The 19,738-nt window shown below is 41.4% G+C and overlaps 1 protein-coding gene across 4 annotated transcripts in view; it reads left to right on the top strand.

Annotated features, from left to right (window-relative positions):
* MED23 (mediator complex subunit 23) overlaps positions 1–19,738 on the top strand; it is a 67,522-nt gene that overhangs the window by 31,571 nt on the left and 16,213 nt on the right. For 3 of the 4 annotated variants that reach the window (XM_061623851.1, XM_061623854.1, XM_061623853.1), the window contains 8 exons: positions 2,919–3,061; positions 4,105–4,279; positions 5,004–5,167; positions 8,196–8,320; positions 9,254–9,459; positions 9,977–10,157; positions 16,973–17,143; positions 17,907–18,123. In XM_061623851.1, coding sequence (XP_061479835.1) covers positions 2,919–3,061; positions 4,105–4,279; positions 5,004–5,167; positions 8,196–8,320; positions 9,254–9,459; positions 9,977–10,157; positions 16,973–17,143; positions 17,907–18,123 — 1,382 coding nt within the window. The remainder of the gene's footprint in view (positions 1–2,918; positions 3,062–4,104; positions 4,280–5,003; positions 5,168–8,195; positions 8,321–9,253; positions 9,460–9,976; positions 10,158–16,972; positions 17,144–17,906; positions 18,124–19,738) is intronic. The other variant, XM_061623852.1, reaches the window with a different exon arrangement.

The following is a 19,738-nucleotide window of genomic DNA, read 5'->3' as shown; positions in this document are numbered from 1 at the left end:
ATGGTCAATAACTGAAAGCTACAGAGGAGCCCAGTGTATGGATTACAATACAGAAGATCTGTATTCTCAGAAAAGTAACCTGAGTAAAAGTAACCATCTGAGGCCCGCTGTAATGAATTTGCTAGGCATTTCCAGGATAAAATCTTTAGCATCTGCCAGGACTTAGACTCCAGTGTTATAGCAGGTGAATCAAGTGAGGCATCCAGAGCACAGCCTTGTCCTGATTTCTTGGATGAGTTTCAGTTGGCACAGCTTGAGGACGTTGACAAGGTACTTGGACAGGTTTGTGCAACCACTTCTGTACTGGATCTTTGCCCTTCTTTGCTAATAAAAGCTAGCAGGAATGGAACAGCTGGCTGGGCCAGGGAAGTGATTAATGCCTCTCTGTGAGAGGGAGTGGTCCCTGGCTGCCTGAAAGAGGCGGTAGTGAGATCACTCCTGAAGAGACCCTCCCTGGACCCAGAAAATCTTAACTATAGGCCGGTGGCAAATATTCCATTCCTGGACAAGGTCCTTGAACAAGTGGTTGCAGACCAGCTCCAGACACTCTTGGATGAGACCGATTATCTGGATCCATTTCATTTGGGTTTCAGGCTTGGTTTGGCACGGAAACAGCCTTGGTTGCCCTGTATGATGACCTCTGTTGGGAGAAAGACAGGGGGAGTGTGACTCTGTTGATTCTCCTTGATCTCTCACCAGCTTTCGATACCATCAACCATGGTATCCTTCTGGGAAGACTGGCTGAGTTGGGAGTGGGAGGGACTGCAGTGGTTCCGCTCCTACTTGGCGGGTTGGCTCCAGAAGGTGGTGCCTGGAGAACATTGCTCGGCCCTGTGGATTCTCCAGTATGGGATTCCACAGGGGTCAGTTCTGTCCCCCATGCTGTTCAACATCTACATGAAACCGTTGGGTGTGGTCATCCGGAGTTTTGGAGTGTGTTGCCATCAGTACACTGATGACACACAGCTCTATTTCTCCTCATCCTCTTCAGGTGAGGCTGTCAATGTGCTCAACCAGTGCCTGGCTGCAACAATGGACTGGATGAGAGCTAATAAACTGAGGCTCAATCCAGACAAGACTGAGATGCTGTTAGTGGGTGGTGCTTCTGACCGGATGGTGGATATCCAACCTGTTCTGGATGGGGTTGCACTCCCCCTGAAGGAGCAGGTTTGTAGCTTGGAGGTTCTCCTAGAACCATCTCTGTCACTTGAGGCTCAGGTAGCCTCGGTGGCATGGAGTGCCTTCTACCAACTCCGGTTGGTGGCCCAGCTACACCCCTGTCTGGACAGGGATAACCTGGCTTCAGTTGTCCATGCTCCGGTAACCTCCAAATTAGATTACTGCAATGCACTCTATGTGGGGCTGCCTTTGAAGATGGTTCGGAAACTGCAGCTTGTGCAAAATGCAGCGGCCAGATTGGTAACAGGGACCAGACGGTTCCAATATATGAAAACCGATTCTGGCCCGCTTCCATTGGCTGCCTGTATGTTTCCGAGCCCGATTCAAGGTGCTGGTTTTAACCTATAAAGCTTTACAGGGCTTGAGACCACAATACCTGATGGAATGCCTCTCCTGACACGAACCCACCCATACACTATGTTCAACATCCAAGGTCCTCCTCTGGGTGCCTACTTGGAGGGAAGCTGGGAGTCTGGCAACAAGGGAGAGGGCCTTTTCAGTGGTGGCCCCCAAACTATGGAATGATCTCCCTGACGAGGTGTGCCTAGCGCCAACACTTATCTTTTCAGTGCCAGGTCAAGACTTTCCTCTTCTCCCAGGCATTTTTAACAGCATTTGAATAGCACGTTTTTAACTTGCCTATTGGTTTTTATGGGTTTTAGCTTGGTATGGTTTTTGTCAAGAATAGCCAACTTTGGTCAAGCTGAAATGGGTCAACCAGAGAGAATTCTGGAAGCCTGTGGATACCTGGGACACCCTTTTGGGGGAGATCCATGGCTCAGTGTCAGACAGACAATTTGCATCCTTGCAAGAAGATGACACTTAGCTGTTATCCCTTATTGGCTTCCTGAGATCAAAAGTCAGGAAGAGGGGGTGTTGTAGGTCAGGACCCCTGGGTGATGCTGTCTAGCCCTCCTTATCTTCAAAGGCTTCAAAGGAGTGGATCACGCAGGGGCAGAATATAGTTATTTACCACCCCCCTCCCTGTGGACTGAGAAACTCCATGAAAATGAAGGATATTCCTTCAGTTGTTGTTCCCTGTTTCCATCTACTCGACTTGCTTGAAGCTTTACAGAAAAGAAAAGCCATTTCGGGAGGAGGCTATCCTACTGTGAGTATAGGATCTTAGCTTAGCAAGCTCTTTGTTGTATTCTTTGTCTGTATTGAACCTCTCACCTTTGTCATGCAAATGTATCTCGTGTAGCCCGGCTGAGGGTGATTGGCTTTAAGGAAACAATTGCTGCTGTCTTGTGTATACCTTTCTTTTCTTTTAAATAAACTACTCTTTTATAAATGGTGTGTATTGGCTTAAAACTAATGATTCTAAATCTAGTCCTTGATCACTGAATGCTACTGATTACTGTTAATTGATGTGGGTTAATCCCTTAGAACTCATGTAGCTCTCTGAGATCCCCTTTACTCAGAGAAGGGAGCTAGGAAGAGGGGTGGTGGCAGTTCTACCATAGACATTATTCTGAAGGAGGGATAATTGGCCTGAGAAGCAGAGACCCAAAGGTGTTGGGACTGTTCTCGGAAGCAAAGAACCCCCCTTGGGGTGCTGAGGGCAAGGAACCCCAGGGGGACAATTCTTTGACAGTTTTAAATTTGTATACTTGTTTTTAATGTTTTTAATTGTTGTAAACTGCCCAGAGAGCTTCGGCTATGAGGCGGTATATAAATGCAATAAATAAATAAATAATCTGCAGTTAGAGAATAACACAGTTTTCTTTTCTCCGCAGCCTCATTCACAGCATAGCTACCAGAGTGATCAAACTGGCCCATGCAAAATCTAGCTTAGCCTTGGCTCCAGCCCTTGTGGAAACATACAGTCGCTTGCTGGTTTATATGGAAATAGAATCCTTGGGCATCAAAGGTTTTATAAGTAAGAATCCTAGTTCGTGTAACAAATATGCTATCAGCTAGAAGCTATAGTTGAAATTCAGGGCCCTGCTGGCAAATGAATGTACATAAACATCCCTGCCTTGGGATATCATCTGCATACCACAAAAACTCTACTAATGCTTATGCTTCAGAACATTGCATAATACAAATTTATACTTTATATATATTTGTATGCAATCTAGTTCAGGATCAAGGCACAGTTATTACTACTGTTGTTTGTATATATTTCTATCTGCAACTGACATGATAATTTTATATTCTAGTACATTATAGTATCACAAAGAAAAAACAAGATCAACAACAAACAAATAACATGCATATTATAAAATAATTATATTGTATTTTCCAGAATACTCAAAGCACTTCACATATATCCTCTCAGCTATTCTTAGGAGGAATGTTTAAGGCAGACAAGTAGTAGTATCCCTGTATAATACTCAGATAGGAGACTCAGGCTGATAAGAGAACAGCTTGTCCAGTGCCACCCAGTTAGTTTGTTGGTAAGCTAAGATTTCAGCTGGGGACTAAGCAGCTTATTGTGCACACCGGAGACAACATATGCCTCGTGGGAACTGAGCTGTTCTTTAAGCAGAGATTCTTGCTTTATCCTGTGTAAGATAGCCATGATATTAATAAATAATGTAGTATTCTGTTTAGATATATGAAGGCGCAGGAAAAAAGTGAAAAAATGGGAGGGAGGGTCAGGGTTTTCCATGGTTTTTCCCAAGAACAATTGGAGAAAAAATGGTGAATTTATTTCCCTCAGATTCTTCTGGGGTTTTTTTCTGGGCTTTCATATCTCTAATTCTGCTTCAGTGCATAATAATGGATGGTCCTACTAGTCTAGCAGTACATTGCTATGATTGTACTATGTGCTATATATCAGTGCTAAAAAAAGGAAATATGCCCAATTCTGCCTGATTCTAAAGTGTGGTATCTGTGTAAACTTGTTTTTGCAAGAAAAATTGGTTCCTCTGAATGTTTAGCTGAAATAACAGTTGACAACACTGTTCTTCTTTTCAGGTCAACTGCTACCTACAGTTTTTAAGTCTCACGCTTGGGGAATCTTGCATACTCTGTTAGAGATGTTCAGCTATCGCATGCACCATATCCAACCGCACTACAGAGTTCAGCTGCTAAGTAACCTTCATTCCTTAGCTGCTGTGCCACAGACAAATCAGAATCAGCTTCATCTGTGGTAAGTATTGTTTCTGCAAATCGGTCCATTGCTGATTGGGAGGCATGATCAGGAAATAATGGAAGAGAAATTGGATCAAAAGTGCCATTAGGCCTGAAGATATGCCAATCCTTAGGAGAGCTGATTCAAATATTACAGAACAAACCTTGGCTACAGCTCATGGATAGCAAGGAGAGGGCTTAACCACGAATGCCAAGTTCAGAAAACATGCTAAGGTCTGGAGAGGAGCAAAGCTGCTGTGAGCTCCTCTCTTGGAGTCCATGTGTTTGCATAGTCCTGGTAAGCCTAGCGCGTCATGCAAATGTGGCTAATATGAATAAATGGAAATGTGGCTAGTTAACTAAGAGTGAACTCATGTAAAGCACAAAACTGAAATCATGTACAGTAGGGCCGCACTCATATTGCAGGTTCTATTCCAGACCCCCGCCGAAAAGCAAAAACTGCTGGAAAATGGGGCCCTACTCAGCTGTAGTGCTGGAGCTCTCCGCGCTACAGCTAACAGCGATCAGCTGGAGCACGTGAGCTCCCCACTCTACAGCTGATTGCCCTGCTGGCGACGCTGTGTTATCAGAACGCCGAGAATTGGGGCCCTACTGTAACCTTAAAAATGAATCTTGTTATGCCTTCAGTAATTATACTTGAAGCAAGGTATTTCCTACTTTAATTTTATGCAATTATCATCTCTGTATTTTACTGAAACATGGCTAATATATTCCCTTTATAGTGTTGAAAGCACCGCTTTGCGGCTAATTACTGCTTTGGGTAGCTCTGAGGTCCAGCCACAATTCACACGCTTCCTTAATGAGCCCAAAACAGTCCTTTCAGCAGAATCAGAGGAACTTAACAGAGCACTTATTTTGACTCTGGCAAGAGCAACACATGTCACAGGTAACGGTTATTATCACTCAATTTTACAAATGCTTTTGAATATATCAAAAGGAAAGCACAAGATTATTTTATTTAATTATTATTTATTTATTTATTATATTTATATCCTGCCCTTCCTCCCAGTAGAAGTCCAGGGCGGTGAACAAAAGCACTAAAAACACTCTAAAACATCATTAATAATAATATATATTACAACAAAACATCCTTAAAAACATATTAAACCCAAACATCTTTAAAAACATCTTTTAAAAAAAAGATTTAAAAACATATAAAAAGCTATTCCAACACAGACACAGACTGGGATAAGGTCTCTACTTAAAAGCTTGTTGAAAGAAGGTCTTCAGTAGGTGCCAAAAAGGTAACAGAGATGGCACCTGTCTAATATTTAAGGGGAGGGAATTCCAAAGGGTAGGTGCCACTACACTAAATGTCCCCTTCCTATGTGGTGTGGAGTGGATCTCCTGATAAGATGATGTCTTCAGGAGGCCCTCACCTGCAGAGCGCATTGATTGACTGGGTATATAAGAGGTAAGATGGCCTTTCAGGTATCCTGGTCCCAAGCTGTAGATCAAAACCAGAACCTTGAACATAGCCCAGTAGCTAATACGTAGCCAGTGCAATTCTTTCAGCAGTGGGGTGACATGTTGGTGATACCCTGCCCCAGTGAGCAGTCTTGCCACTGCATTTTGCACCAGCTGCAACTTCTGGACCAATCTCAAGGGCAACCCCACATAAAGCGCATTACAGTAATCCAGCCTGGAGGTTACCAGTGCATGGACAACAGTGGTCAGGCTATCCCGGTCCAGAAACGGCCTCAGCTGTCTTACCAGCTGAAGCTGGTAAAAGGTGCTCCTAGCCACGGAGGTCACATGGGAGTCTAGTGACAAAGATGGATCCAGCAGCACCCCCAGACTACTGACCTGCTCTTTCAGAGGGAGTACGGTTTCATCCAAAGCAGGCAGCCGACCAATTATCCGAACTCGGGAACCACCAACCCACAGCATCTCCATCTTGCTAGGATTCAGAGTCAGTTTATTGGCCCTCATCCAGCCCACCACCAAGTCCAGACACTGGTCTAAGGTTTGCACAGCCTCTCCAGATTCGATGTTACAGGGAAATAGAGCTGGGTATCATCAGCATACTGCTGACACTTTCCCCAAATCTAATGATCACTCCCAACGGCTTCATATAGATGTTAAATAGCATGGAGGACAAGATGGTACCCTGCGGCACCCCACAGCACAACTGCCAAGGGGCCGAAAGACAATCACCCAATGCTGTTCTCTTGGGATCAGTGTAAAACAGTACCTCCGATACCCATCTCACCAAGTCAGCCCAGAAAGATACCATGCTCAATGGTATCAAAAGCCACCAAGAGATCAAGTAAGAATAACAAGGTCACACACCCCCTGTGCTTCTCTTGATAAAGGTCATCCATCAGGGTGACCAAGGCCGATTCAGTCCCATAACCAGGCCTGAACCCAGACTGGAATGGGTCAGGATAATCTGTTTCATCCTATAGTACTTGCAATTGCTGCAGAGTGAGCATTAATACAATACTATGTGCTAAAAACATTTTAAAAGACTTGAATTCTCATAATTCTTTATGCTTTCCATGCATTGTTAATACATAACTTAGCATTACAAGAATAAGCCATAGCTAGCCTTCAGCTCACACACGACCTCATCTTTCTCCACTGCAGCCACAAGAAGTTTAGAAACTTTCACTTTCATCTTAGACTAACCACAGCTTGCCATAATCTCTGGATCTAGACAAATTGTAGTTATGGTTAGTGAAAATAAACCGTCAACAAACTAATTTATGAAGCTGGCTTGTTTTCACTAAAACAGAAAGAAAAACTTCCAATCTCCTCCTTTCTGCCATCCCAGAGGAAAGAGTGTGCGAGCGTGAAGTTGCTGTGGCTCATCCTTATAACAATATGCCATGATTTATCATTATATGTGAACCAGGCCATAGCATGTAATACAGATGAATTGGCCAAGCTAATTTTGGAAAAGAATCCAGTTCTAGTCATGCATAAACAAGCTGTTAACATGTGACTTATGTAAAATAGAGATGGGTATGTTCATCAGATTGCACATCTTGTTCAAAGCAATATAGTGTACATAGATGGCATCCTCAACAAATGCATATCTGGGTGTGCATTTGATTTCTGTACCTGACACCAATTTAGCATGTGGTATTGCATGCATGCCTGATTACATATATGGATTTTTTTAGCTGGATGAAGGTGCTTAGTGTTCAGCCACAGTTTAGTAATCTGAGCTGATTCTTTGTGAAAATATAACAATTAAATGTTGTTGATTAACATTACCCTAATATAAGATCCCAAATGAGCTATAAAAAAAGGTCAGAATGAAACAAATAGTATATATTCTGGTGGGGTGATGATTATGAGATCACATTGTCACAGAGTCCTTTGGCAAGCCCATTCCTCTTCATCTACCGATGTCCACATCCCAGCGTATATCACCATACCATCCTGAGTTGTAAGAATAATACCAAATAGAAAACCAGATGAGAAAAGCTCAGAACATCTGTGAACAGAATGGAAAAGATCCCTATGGTGCTTTGAACTGAGATGCTACAGAATGGGTGCTTCTGTACCAATACTCCTCGTAAAACCCTGTAAGGGATAAAGTGCTGTTGAGCGGTTGGCTTGGAAGGTGGTCTTTGTGCTAGGAGCTGTGGAGCATGCATGATTTCCTCTGCCTAGTGCAAGGGTGTACCAGCAAAGTTCCATGGCAAGAGGGAGTTCAGGTGACAAGTGGGGCAGAGGTATAAAGCTGTGACTAGAACAGCCAAGGCATTGCAAGATTTCAACTGTTGAGTAATTATGTTTTAGATGGATTATATGGATTCAGTTGTAAGGAGTCCAGCAGGAATGAAGAATTAAATCTAGAAAAAAGCAAATGGAAGCCAGTGGAGGTCTTAAATTGTTAATAATTATAATACCATTTATTTTAGCTATTAAAATGAATAGTTACATTTAGGTGTCTGTTTTAGATTTTTTCACAGGATCAGACTCCATTCAGGGCACATGGTGCAAGGATATACTCCAGACTATCATGAGCTTTACTCCCCATAACTGGGCTTCACACACCTTGAGCTGTTTTCCGGCTCCACTTCAGGTAATTTTAAAAAAAAAATAATTTGGGCATTTTTTAACATATGAGCAAGTTAATATGAAAGAAAATTATGCTCTTGCTTTTTAAAAGTCACTTCAACGTAGCTACTTGAAGGAAGCTATGCAGCAGTGTTTTTTGTATGTATCTTGAAGGGTAACTGTACCGGTTTAACAACAAAATGTACCCCTTATTATGGATCTTTGCAGAAATAATAATCAAACATGCAAAATGTGTGGCAGGTCAATTCTGTTATTAGTCTAGACTGGTGAAATGAGTATGAACTTTGAACCACCATGCACCGTGTACAAGACTCATCCCATGAGGAACTCACTAGTGCAGTCGATGGGCTCTCGGCGCTGATCACCTGATGGGCACTGAGAGCCATCATTTTGAAGTCAGTTTGCAAGTGGTTTGTATTTTGCCATACCCTTCTGAAAGTGAGTCTCTTTCAAGTTCAGCATCCTCACCTATCTGTCAAAGTTGGCCTGTTGAGGGGGAGGGGGAGGAACAAATTGACTTCTAAGCGATTTTCAAAAAACATTAAAATATTAATAAAACAGTTAAAAACAAGTAATTAAAACATATTTAAAACAATTAAAACAGCTACTAACTAAAAAAATTAAAGGTAGAAAGAAAACATGAAAAGAAATGTGGTAGCCTTTACATTGGCAACACTGGAGATTAATTTTAGGCAGCACCATAAGGAAAAAGAATCAGCAGGAGCCAACTTGCTTAGAATAAGCTAATGACTGGAGGGCGTGTAACCCACCAAAATTAATCCCATCTTCAGTCAGCAGACTATCTTCCTTCATTTTTTAATATCCCACTTTTGAATGACTGCATTATGAAAGCAGAATGACTCACAACAGCTTATTTAATTTCAGATGAAATAGGACTAGGTTTTTTTCAGATCTGATGACAGTTACTTTATTTCAGGCATTCTTCAAACAAAACAATGTACCTCAAGAGAGTCGCTTTAACCTGAAGAAGAATGTGGAAGAGGAGTATCGAAAGTGGAAGTCCATGATCAATGAGAATGATATCATCACCCACTTTTCCATGCAGGGCTCGCCTCCCCTCTTTCTTTGTCTCCTCTGGAAGATGCTTCTAGAGACTGATCACATTAACCAAATTGGTTATAGGTTAGTCATTTCAAGATGGATTCTTTCTGGCATAGTAGATTTGAGTAGATTTACAGAGGTGCATTTCATTTAACTTACTAGTAAAAGGAAACACAATGTATTTGCCAAATAGTGGGGTTTTCTACAGTGGTCCAGTGTTTAATGGTTTCTTCCTTCTATCATGCATTGTGTATAATATTAATAGTTTGCTAGGCATATGCTGAAAGCCAAACTTCATTGTCAGTGCTCTCACAGCAAATCGTTATGAAGTACACTGCTTCAAACCTATCTAATAATTCAAGAATAAATCCATTTTAAAATGAAGAGTGTAGAATCACAATGCTATTTTTACTGCAGGTTTTTATCAGTACTGCCCTGCTTCCTGCATTTTCAGTGTGCATGTTCTATAAATAGTGTAGCTCTAGAGGTTGTTTGCTTGAGCATGGGAGCCTTAGGTGGAGTATCTATGTGTAAAACTCCACATTATTAAATTAACTGTACATCTGCCACCATTGCATTTTTCTCTTCTGTTTGATAGGGTGTTAGAAAGAATTGGGGCCAGAGCTCTGGTTGCTCATGTTAGGACATTTGCTGATTTCTTGGTCTATGAATTTTCCACATCAGCCGGGGGCCAACAACTCAACAAGTGTATTGAGATTCTCAATGACATGGTGTGGAAATACAACATTGTGACACTGGATCGGCTCATTTTATGTTTGGTAAGTAATGCTACTCCTTGAATGATGACCATAAAAGTCACAGTCTTAATCTGATCCATGTATTTTATTATGCCTTCTGCAAATACCTTGCAAAATGAATTCAAAACAGTGGTGAGACATACTTCCTTTTGTTCTAACATAGGTGGAAATAGGGGTTCTTAATCATTTTTTGATTATTATTAATCATGCAGAGCCCTGCTGTATAAGACAAAAGGACCATATAAGTTCATCATCCTGTTCTCACAGTGGCCCACCAAATGTCTATGGGAAGCCCGCAAGCAGGACCTGAGTGTAACAGTGCTCTCTTCAGTTGTGTTTTCCAACGACTGGTGTTCAGAGACATACTACTTTTGACAGTGGAGGGGAACACAGCTGTCATGACTAGCAGCTATTGATAGCCTCATTCTCCATGGATTTGTCTAAATTCCTTTTAAAGCCATCCATGTTTATGGTTATCATGACATCTCAGAGCAGCAAATTCCACAGTAACTAAACACTGAGAGAAGTACTTCCTTTTCTCTGTCCTGAATCTTCCAATATTTAGCTTTTGATGACCCCAGGTTCTAGTATTATGAGAGAGGGACAAGAACCTCCCTGTGCAATTTCTCCATACCATACATAATTTTAAAAACTTCTATCATGTCCCCCCCCTTCACCTTTTTTCCAAACTGAAAAGTCTCAAAATGTAACCTTTCTTCATAGGGGAGGTGTTCCAGCTCTTTGATCATTTTGGTAGCCCTTTTCTGAACCCTTTTCCAGTTCTACAATATCCTTTTTGAGGTACAGCAACCAAAACAGTACACAATATTCCAAGTGAAGTCACACCATAGATTTGTTTACCAACATTATGATATTGGCAGTTTTATTTTCAATACTTTTCCTAACGATCCCGAACATGGAGTTTGCCTTTGTCACAGCTGCTGCACCCTGGGTCAACATTTCATTGAGATCCACCACAATCCCAAAAACTATTTCCTAGTCAGTCACCAGTGGTTCAGACCTTATTAACATATATGTGAAGTTAGGATTTTTTGCCCCAATATGCATCAGTTTATACTTGCTTACATTGAACCACATTTGCCATTTTAATGCCCTTTCATCCAGTTCAGAGAGATTCTTTGGAATTCCTCACAATTGTTTTTTCTTTTTACCACCAAGAACAATTTGGTGTCATCAGCAAACTTGGTTACCTCACTGTTCACTCCTAACTCTGGATCATTTATGAACAAGTTAAAAAGCACAGGTCCCAGTACTGATTCTTGTGGGACCTTCCATTGGGAGAACTGTCCTATTTATTCCTACCACTTTTGTTCTTTAAACAGTTACTGATCCATAAGGGAACATATCCTCTTATCTCATGACTGCTAAGCTTACTTTGTGAAAGGCTGTATCAAAAGCTTTTTCCGGATACATGTTTGCAAGTACAACATAAGGTTGGTTAAGACAGGACATGCAGAAGTAATGCTGGCTTTTCCTCAGCAAGATTTGTTTGTGCATATGCTTTGGAATTTTATCTTTAATAATATTTTCCACAAGTTTTTGACTTCCGGGAAGGGTGACTTCGCTTGTGCCTGCTTTTGGGACGGGCTTCCGCCTCAAAAGAAGCTTATTCAGATATAAATCAGTCAGAACTTTTTTTTTTTGACTGATGAAATTTCTCCCGGGCAGGGAGAAACGTAGAGATCAACCTCAAAGCCTGTTTTTGTTGGGAGGACTGGATTTCATTAATTTATGAGATAAGGTCCAGCCAACAATGCCGGACGGACTTCCGAACAAGCTCTATCTGTTTAAGCGATAGGTTTATCTTTTCTTTAAAGAGAGAACGGACTAACAGGCAAGCACCCTTCTTTCTATTATTTTTTTTACTTGGTTTAAATTGTTGCAGCAAAAGGAGATTTGTCAGATTGATCGGCTTTGGACAACTTCTGGGTGAGCTATAACTCTTCTCTGTTATTCACGAAATTAACAGCTTATCTCTGTTTCTGTCGCAAAAAGCTGTCCTGGAAGTGCATTCTAAAGATATAAACAGAAGAGGGATTTCTATTCTTGATTTCTATTCCGAGGAATATTATATTGTCTGGGACTATTCTCTTTTTGGTCTATTTTATTTTGACGAATCTGCTTCTTCACGACGCCACTAACTGTTTTGATGCTGGGAACTAAATTTGTTTTGCATTCTTGAACATAGAGAGATATGGCAGGCTGCTTTGTTTATACTGTGATGTCATCAAGCCTGGAATATTAACCCAATTGTTGCTGAAATAAGAAGTGGTTCTTCTTTATTTTTGTTTTGCTTTGTTTTCGTGGTTTTAAAAATGGCAATCAAGAAAGTGGCTGAGAATCTGGAAGTAACTATGTTTCAGAAAATAATGGATGAGATTGAGATAACGAAACAAACCCTGCGACAGGGTAGTAAGGAGCTGAAAATTGAACTGAGCAAAATGACGCAGGAGCTTAAAGAAATAGGGGATCCTGTGAGAGAGGAGAATGAAATCAGAGATGAGAAAAGAAAAAATAAAGGGAAGATACAAGCCCTGGAGATTGGAACAAATGTGGAATTGGAAAAAGATCTGGAGTTTATGGATTTTAGAAATAAAATCTACTGTTTGGAATTTAACGTTATCTCTGAAGAAATTAATGAAGATATTAGAGATAAAGTTATCAATGGCTTGGATAATCTTTTGGACTGGAATGACGTGATGGAGTTTGATATAGAGAAAATCTATGGAATTAACTGCAGCCATGTGACAGTGGAAAAACTCTCAAGAGATGAGCCAGTGCATTTTGTAAAAAAGAAGAACAGAGATATGACTTTACAACAGTATTTCAACAACTTATTCAGAATGGATGGCAAGAAAATATTTGGGATAGAGGAAATTCCCATCAGACTCTTATTATATGACTATGGCTACGACAGCAAGATTATTATGGAATACTGATAATGGAAGATTGGACACTGAAATTACTGGACTTAACAGGACTATTGAAGATGGAAGATGGAACTAATAGGGATAATGGAATAATGGCTATTGAAATTATTGAACCTAACAGATTCTGATGAGATGGATTAATCGAAATGTTTATTTGGACTATGGTTATGACAATAAGATTATTATAATTATTAACGAGATGGATTAATCGACATGTTTATTTGGAGAAAAATTGATAGATATATTTCTTAAAGAATTGAAACCTCTCTTTGACTTTTTGTGGAAAGAATAAAGTAATGTTTATGAGATTTGATGATTAATTAAGATAACTACTGGAGGAAAGTGATTTTATAATATGATTTAAGAGACAGGATTGTTATATATTGTAGACCTATAACTGATTTGATCTGTGACAAATGGGAAGTCAATATTTTATTTTATTTTGTTTAATTATTTTTGTTTTGTTTTGTTTTTTGTCTTTGAATGTTTTATGATTTTGTTTTGTATGTTTTATGAAAATTTGAATAAAAATTATTGTAAAAAAATAATAATAATAATATTTTCCACAAGTTTTCTCAGAACACATGTTAAGCTAACTGACTCGTAATCTCTCACATCCTTTTTTAAAAATTGGTATTGCCTTGGCCCTTTTCCAGTCCTCAGGTATGGCAGCTGATCACAGGGACAAGTTACAGATTTTTGTTAGAAGATCAACAATTTCACATTTGAGTTCTTTTAAAATTCTCTGGACTTAGTGGTTTGGTCATTTATTATTTGTCAGTAAGGCCTAGAACTTCTCTCTTGTCACCATTATTTGGCAGTGTTCCTCAGACTTTCTTCCTGAGAAAATTAGTTCAAGCACAGGGATCTACCCTATATATTCTACAACGAAGAGAGATGCGAAGAATTCATTCAGCTTCTCTGCAGTCTCCTTTCCCTACTTTAGTACACCTTTGACGTCCATGTTGTCCAAAGGTCCAATCACCTTCATAGCTAGTTTCCTTCTGGTATCTTTAAATAGTTTTTTGTTCGGGGCCTTTATGTTTGTAGCAATGTGCTCCTTAAATTCTTTTTCTTTTTTTGCGTCCCTTATTGTCTGCTTGCATTTCTTTTGCTACAGTTCACATTCTTTTTTATTCTTGTAATTTGGGCAAGACTTCTGTTTTCTGAAAAAAGCCTTCTAGCCTCTAATAGCTTCTTTGACTGCTCATTAACTACATGGTTTTCCTTTTGGCCTTGATGGTACCTTTCCTGATCTGCAATATATATGTATTCGCTGAACTTCTATAATTGTGGCTTTTAATAACCCCAAGCATTCTGGATATGTTTGACTCTCTTTACTTTCTCTTTCTACTTTCATTTTGCCAGTTCCCCCATTTTTGAGAAGCTTCTTCTGAAGAGAATTTTCACTGTGTTTGACTTCCTTGGCAATGTATATTGAATATGATAGCACTGTGGTCACTGTTTCCAGTTGGTTCAATGTCACTTACAATCTTGCACCAGTTCCTGGGCATCAGCTAAGGTTAGAGCAGCAATAGCGGCCTACCAAGTGGCAACAAAGACAGCAAAGAGAGGTTTCTTTGCTGCCTCTATTGCATCCGCAGAATGTTGTCTCAGGAGGTTGTTCCAAGTGGTCTGTAGTCTGGTCGGTCTAGTTACGCAGGACCCCATGGAGCACTCTAAAGCCTCCTGTCACGCATTTGCAAAACATTTTGCTGATAAAATCGATTGCCTGAAGAGCTCAATTCCGTACGCCGTGGATACAGGAAGTGGGCCAGAGACGGCCAGTTGCTATCCAGTCCGGTGGGATCGGTTTCAGCCTCTTCCCTCTGAGGAAGTGGACAAGGTGCTCTCTACTGTAAGGCCGACCACCTGTTTGTTTGACCCTTGCCCCACGTGGCTCATTATGGGCTGCAAAGAGAGACTGAGCGAAGGGATCAAGGCGGTGATAAATGCTTCCTTGGAAGAGGGTGCATTGCCATCTGCCCTCAAGGAGGCGATAATCAAGCCCATCTTGAAAAAGCCCTCCTTGGATCCCCAAGATTTGAACAACTTTCGCCCAGTCTCTAATCTACCATTTTTGGGCAAGGTGATCGAATGCGTGGTGGCCAAACAGTTACAGACACACTTGGAGGAAGCAGATTATTTAGATCCATTCCAATCGGGCTTCAGGACTGGTCATGGAACTGAAAAACAGCCTTGGTCGCTCTGGTGGATGATTTGAGGAGGGCGTTGGATAGGGGAGAACACTCATTCTTCGTCCTCCTGGATCTCTCACCGGCTTTCGATACCGTTGACCACGGTATCCTCTTGGATCGCCTGGAGGGAATGGGAATTGGAGGCACTGTTTTACGGTGGTTCCGTTCCTATCTCTCTGACAGGCACCAATGGGTGGCATTGGGAGAGGAGGTTTCAGACCCTTGGCCTCTTAATTGTGGTGTGCCACAGGGTTCTATCCTCTCTCCCATGCTATTTAACATCTATGTAAAGCCGCTGGGGGCCATCATCAGGAGATTTGGGTTGCAGTGCCACCAATATGCGGATGACACTCAGCTCTATCTCTCATTTAAGTCCTCACCGGAGTTGGCTGTGGATACTATTTCCAAGTGCCTGGAGTCCGTAAGTGAACGGATGGGAGGAAACAGGCTGAAACTGAACCCCGACAAGACCGAGGTACTGCTTGTGGGAGACAAGAGAAGATTAGGAGACATTGACCTGGTGTTAAATGGGGTAAGATTGCCCCTAAAGGACCAGGTTCGCAGCCTCGGGGTCATTCTTGACTCCCAGCTGTCCATGGAGGCTCAGGTGTCAGCAGTGAGCCGGGCAGCTTGGTATCAATTACATCTGATACAGAGGCTGCGACCCTACCTTCCGGTCCATCTCCCGCGGGTGGTGCATGCCCTGGTCTCCTCTCGCTTAGACTACTGTAATGCGCTCTACGCTGGGCTACCCTTGAAGACGGTTCGGAAATTACAACTGGTACAGAATGCGGCGGCACGGTTGATCAAGAACGGCCGCCGCCGGGATCATATCTCTCCAGTGTTAGAAGATCTACACTGGTTACCAGTTGTTTACCGAGCCCAATTCAAGGTGTTGGTGTTAACCTTTAAAGCCCTATATGGTTTCGGTCCAGTTTATCTAAAGGAGCGCCTCCTGCATCACCAAATATGCCGCCTGACGAGATCGGCCTCGCAAGACCTTCTCTCGGTCCCACCAGTGAAAACAGCTAGGCTGGTGCGGACCAGAGAGAGGGCATTCTCGATTGTGGCTCCCACCCCCTGGAACTCTCTCCCATATGACCTTCGCCATGCCCCCTCCCTGGTAGGTTTTCGCCAAGGATTAAAAACGTGTTTCAGCGGGCATACAGGATTCCTAGGTAATTTTAGCTTTTAGCTTTTAACGTACAGAAGTGGGTGGGCTGATTATCTGAAGATTGATGTTATAACTGTATTTATATGTTGTATTTATTTTAATCTATGTACGCCGCCTAGAGTGGCCGTTCATTCGGCCAGATAGGCGGCCTAAAAATAAAATATTATTATTATTATTATTATTATTATTATTATTATTATTATTATTATTAAGTTCAGGGTTGCTTTTCACCAGATTTCTGTTATGGCCACTATGTGTCCATGTTCCCCTTTAAAACCAAGCACTGCAGTTTGCCCATCTTGGCTTGGCATTGTCTAACATTAGTATAGAAATGCCTATACATGGTGTCTCTCTTCAAATGCCTCTGGTGCATGTGCTTTCCCTTACAGTGCTTTGGCCTCGTTGAATGGCTAGAAAGTTTGGATACCTCTTTTAATTCTGCTAATATAACTAAAGATGTCCTGCAGTATTTTACTGTCCTTGTTGATAATGGTCCCCCCCCTCCCATTTCAGGCAATGCGTAGTCATGAAGGAAATGAAGCCCAGGTGTGTTATTTCATCATCCAGTTGCTCTTACTTAAACCTAATGATTTTCGAAACAGAGTAAGTGATTTTGTGAAGGACAACTCCCCAGAGCATTGGCTACAGAATGACTGGCATACTAAACACATGAACTATCACAAGGTATGTTTAGTTAATGTTCTTTAGTTGGTAATGTGTTTGGGGGATTAAATATCTACAATTAGAATATAGTGGCACACTTTGTTTCTCGATATAGTTCTTTGTTTGGTAGCACAATTTGTTTAATAACAAGATTAATTTTCTTACGTTAATGTAAAGTGTTTGAGAGAGGATGACAGTATTTCGGTATTAAAATTTGAACTGAGAGTGTAGTGTGAAAACAGACTGGTCATGGACAGACAGACATGCATACAATTTCCACATTGGGGAATGTTAGAGGAGCTGAAGGAGCTAGCACAGTCTTTAGCATCTAGAACAGGTCAGGATGTAGTTGTGATGGCCTTTGTGTCCTGCATGTGTTAGAGGTGCACAACCACAGTGAACAGGCTAAGCTGTGGGCTTTGAGGCTGAATCATCATGTGCATTCATCATGCTGCTTCAAAAACCACTGTTCTTCCCAGTAGCGGAAGCACGCCTATACATCTCCTTAGGCCTCCAAGATTAGCAAACTTTTAAAATCCTTATTTCAGAGCTTTGTTTTATCTGTAGTTTGTTGCCTTTATGTGTTTCTAATTACAGAGCTCAGTTTGTGCTAGAGATTTTTGCAGTGAAATATGAATGTAAAGCACAATCGTTTGTCAAGTGCACTACAGGATTGAGTCAGGGTGAATCAGCATTCAGCATACTTAGAGAATAAAACATTCGGTTTGAAACCTTATTAAAGTAAGGCAGGTAAATTAATACTTTAAAAACTTTTCCCCCCCAGAAGTATCCTGAAAAGTTATATTTTGAAGGGCTAGCAGAGCAAGTCAATCCTCCTGTTCAAATCCAGCCCCAGTACTTGCCTATATACTTTGGGAATGTGTGCCTCCGTTTCCTGCCAGTATTTGATATTGTGATTCACAGATTTCTGGAACTCCTTCCAGTATCCAAGTCACTGGAGACTTTACTAGATCATCTAGGAGGCTTATACAAGTTCCATGGTAAGTCCCTAACAGAATACAGAGCTTTTTTCATTTACTGTAAAATATCTGAATTCTTTTGCAGAGTGAATTGATGATAAATGATATCACCAACCAAGCTTCATATGTTCCCTAAGGATATGCCTGGGCCTTGACCCAGCTATGCTGATCTTGCTTATCTCATCAGTGTAGTAAATAAATAATTGCATATGGCTTTGTCAGACTTGTGGGGGGGGGAGGGGAACTACTCCTAGGAAGACTATAGAAGCTGCAGATTTCTTTGAAAGGAATTCTTGTGTCTATATAACATTTCAAAAATGGCAGCCTAGCAGGCGTGATAACATCGAAGTTTAAGCGTCTGATCCAAAACTCTGCAGGCACATCAATGCAAATGTCCCTGTTCATATTTGAAAATGGAAATGGACTGCCTTCAAGTCGATTCTGACTTATGGCGACCTTATGAATAGGGTTTTCATGGTAAGCGGTATTCTGAGATGGTTTACCGTTGCTTTCCTCTGAGGCTGAGAGGCAGTGACTGGCCCAAAGTCACCCAGTGAACTTCATGGCTGTGTGAGGATTCGAACCCTGGTCTCCCAGGTTGTAGTCCAACACTAATCACTACAGAAATTCAGCATGTTACAACGCAGATGGATGCATGCAGAGTTGCTCCCTCCATACTGAAACAAAGGGGAAGCCTTTGTATGCATTTAAGTACAACGCATGCATCGAAGCTCATGAGGCTGCAGGAAGGAGTTAATTGGGAGGATTGTCTTTTAGAAACAACTGTGAAGAGGAAAATAGGAGACTGGAATGTGGACATTCTAGGGCGTGTTTTGATTGCAACAAAATCTGAGGAGAAACCTCAAAGATTAGTGGCTCAGTAAGGAAGAATAACCTGAACTGTGATGATCAGTGTGCTGAGCAGAGCACTAATAACAGAAACATGTCCCCCGCCTCTTTTTGAGAACAAGGATTAAGAAATATATATTAATCCTCCATGGTTTAAAAATAAATCCTAATTATGTGATCAAGGAGCTTGAATTTGAGATCAATACAAATTAGACTATGCTTGTATGTATTCTGCATAATTTATTGAAAAATGCCTCAATTTTTTAGCAGTTTGCCAACCAATGAACTAAGGATGTATGGAAAACAAACTTTGTCAGATTTTAACATGACTATATTTGCCCTTTTTAGTGCACTTGTAGCTATATAGCATTAAGTTGAGTGAGGAACCTCTAGCCCAGGGGCTTCCCCATTTGGGGTTGTTAAGGGCAGGGCTTCAAAGGAACAATCAGGAGCTTAAAGTGGGCTCCTAATTGTTACTTTGCTAGAGAAGCCACGCTCCAGCTGATGGGTGTTAGGAGCATGCCTTGCTCAAGGAGGGGAAGCAGTTTCTATTCAATGGAAACTACTTCTCCCTCCCAGTGCTGCTCTTTGAAGCTGCCCTGCGAGGCTCCTTCCCATCTCCAGCAGAGGAGGTGGAAAGGAGCCACATGGGGAGGCTTTTAAAGCCCTTTGCGATCCTCTCCATGCTTCTCTTTTTCACCTCATACATCGGGATGCAAAGGAGAAGAGGGGGAGGATTGCAAACCCTTTTCTTGTGCTCCCCCTTTCAACCTCCAATATTGGGATT

The sequence above is a fragment of the Rhineura floridana genome, chromosome 4 (assembly GCF_030035675.1).
Source record: "Rhineura floridana isolate rRhiFlo1 chromosome 4, rRhiFlo1.hap2, whole genome shotgun sequence".
Classification (NCBI taxonomy): domain Eukaryota; kingdom Metazoa; phylum Chordata; class Lepidosauria; order Squamata; family Rhineuridae; genus Rhineura; species Rhineura floridana.
Note: the sequence above shows the minus strand (reverse complement) of the source record. Positions and strands in the feature narration are given on the sequence as shown.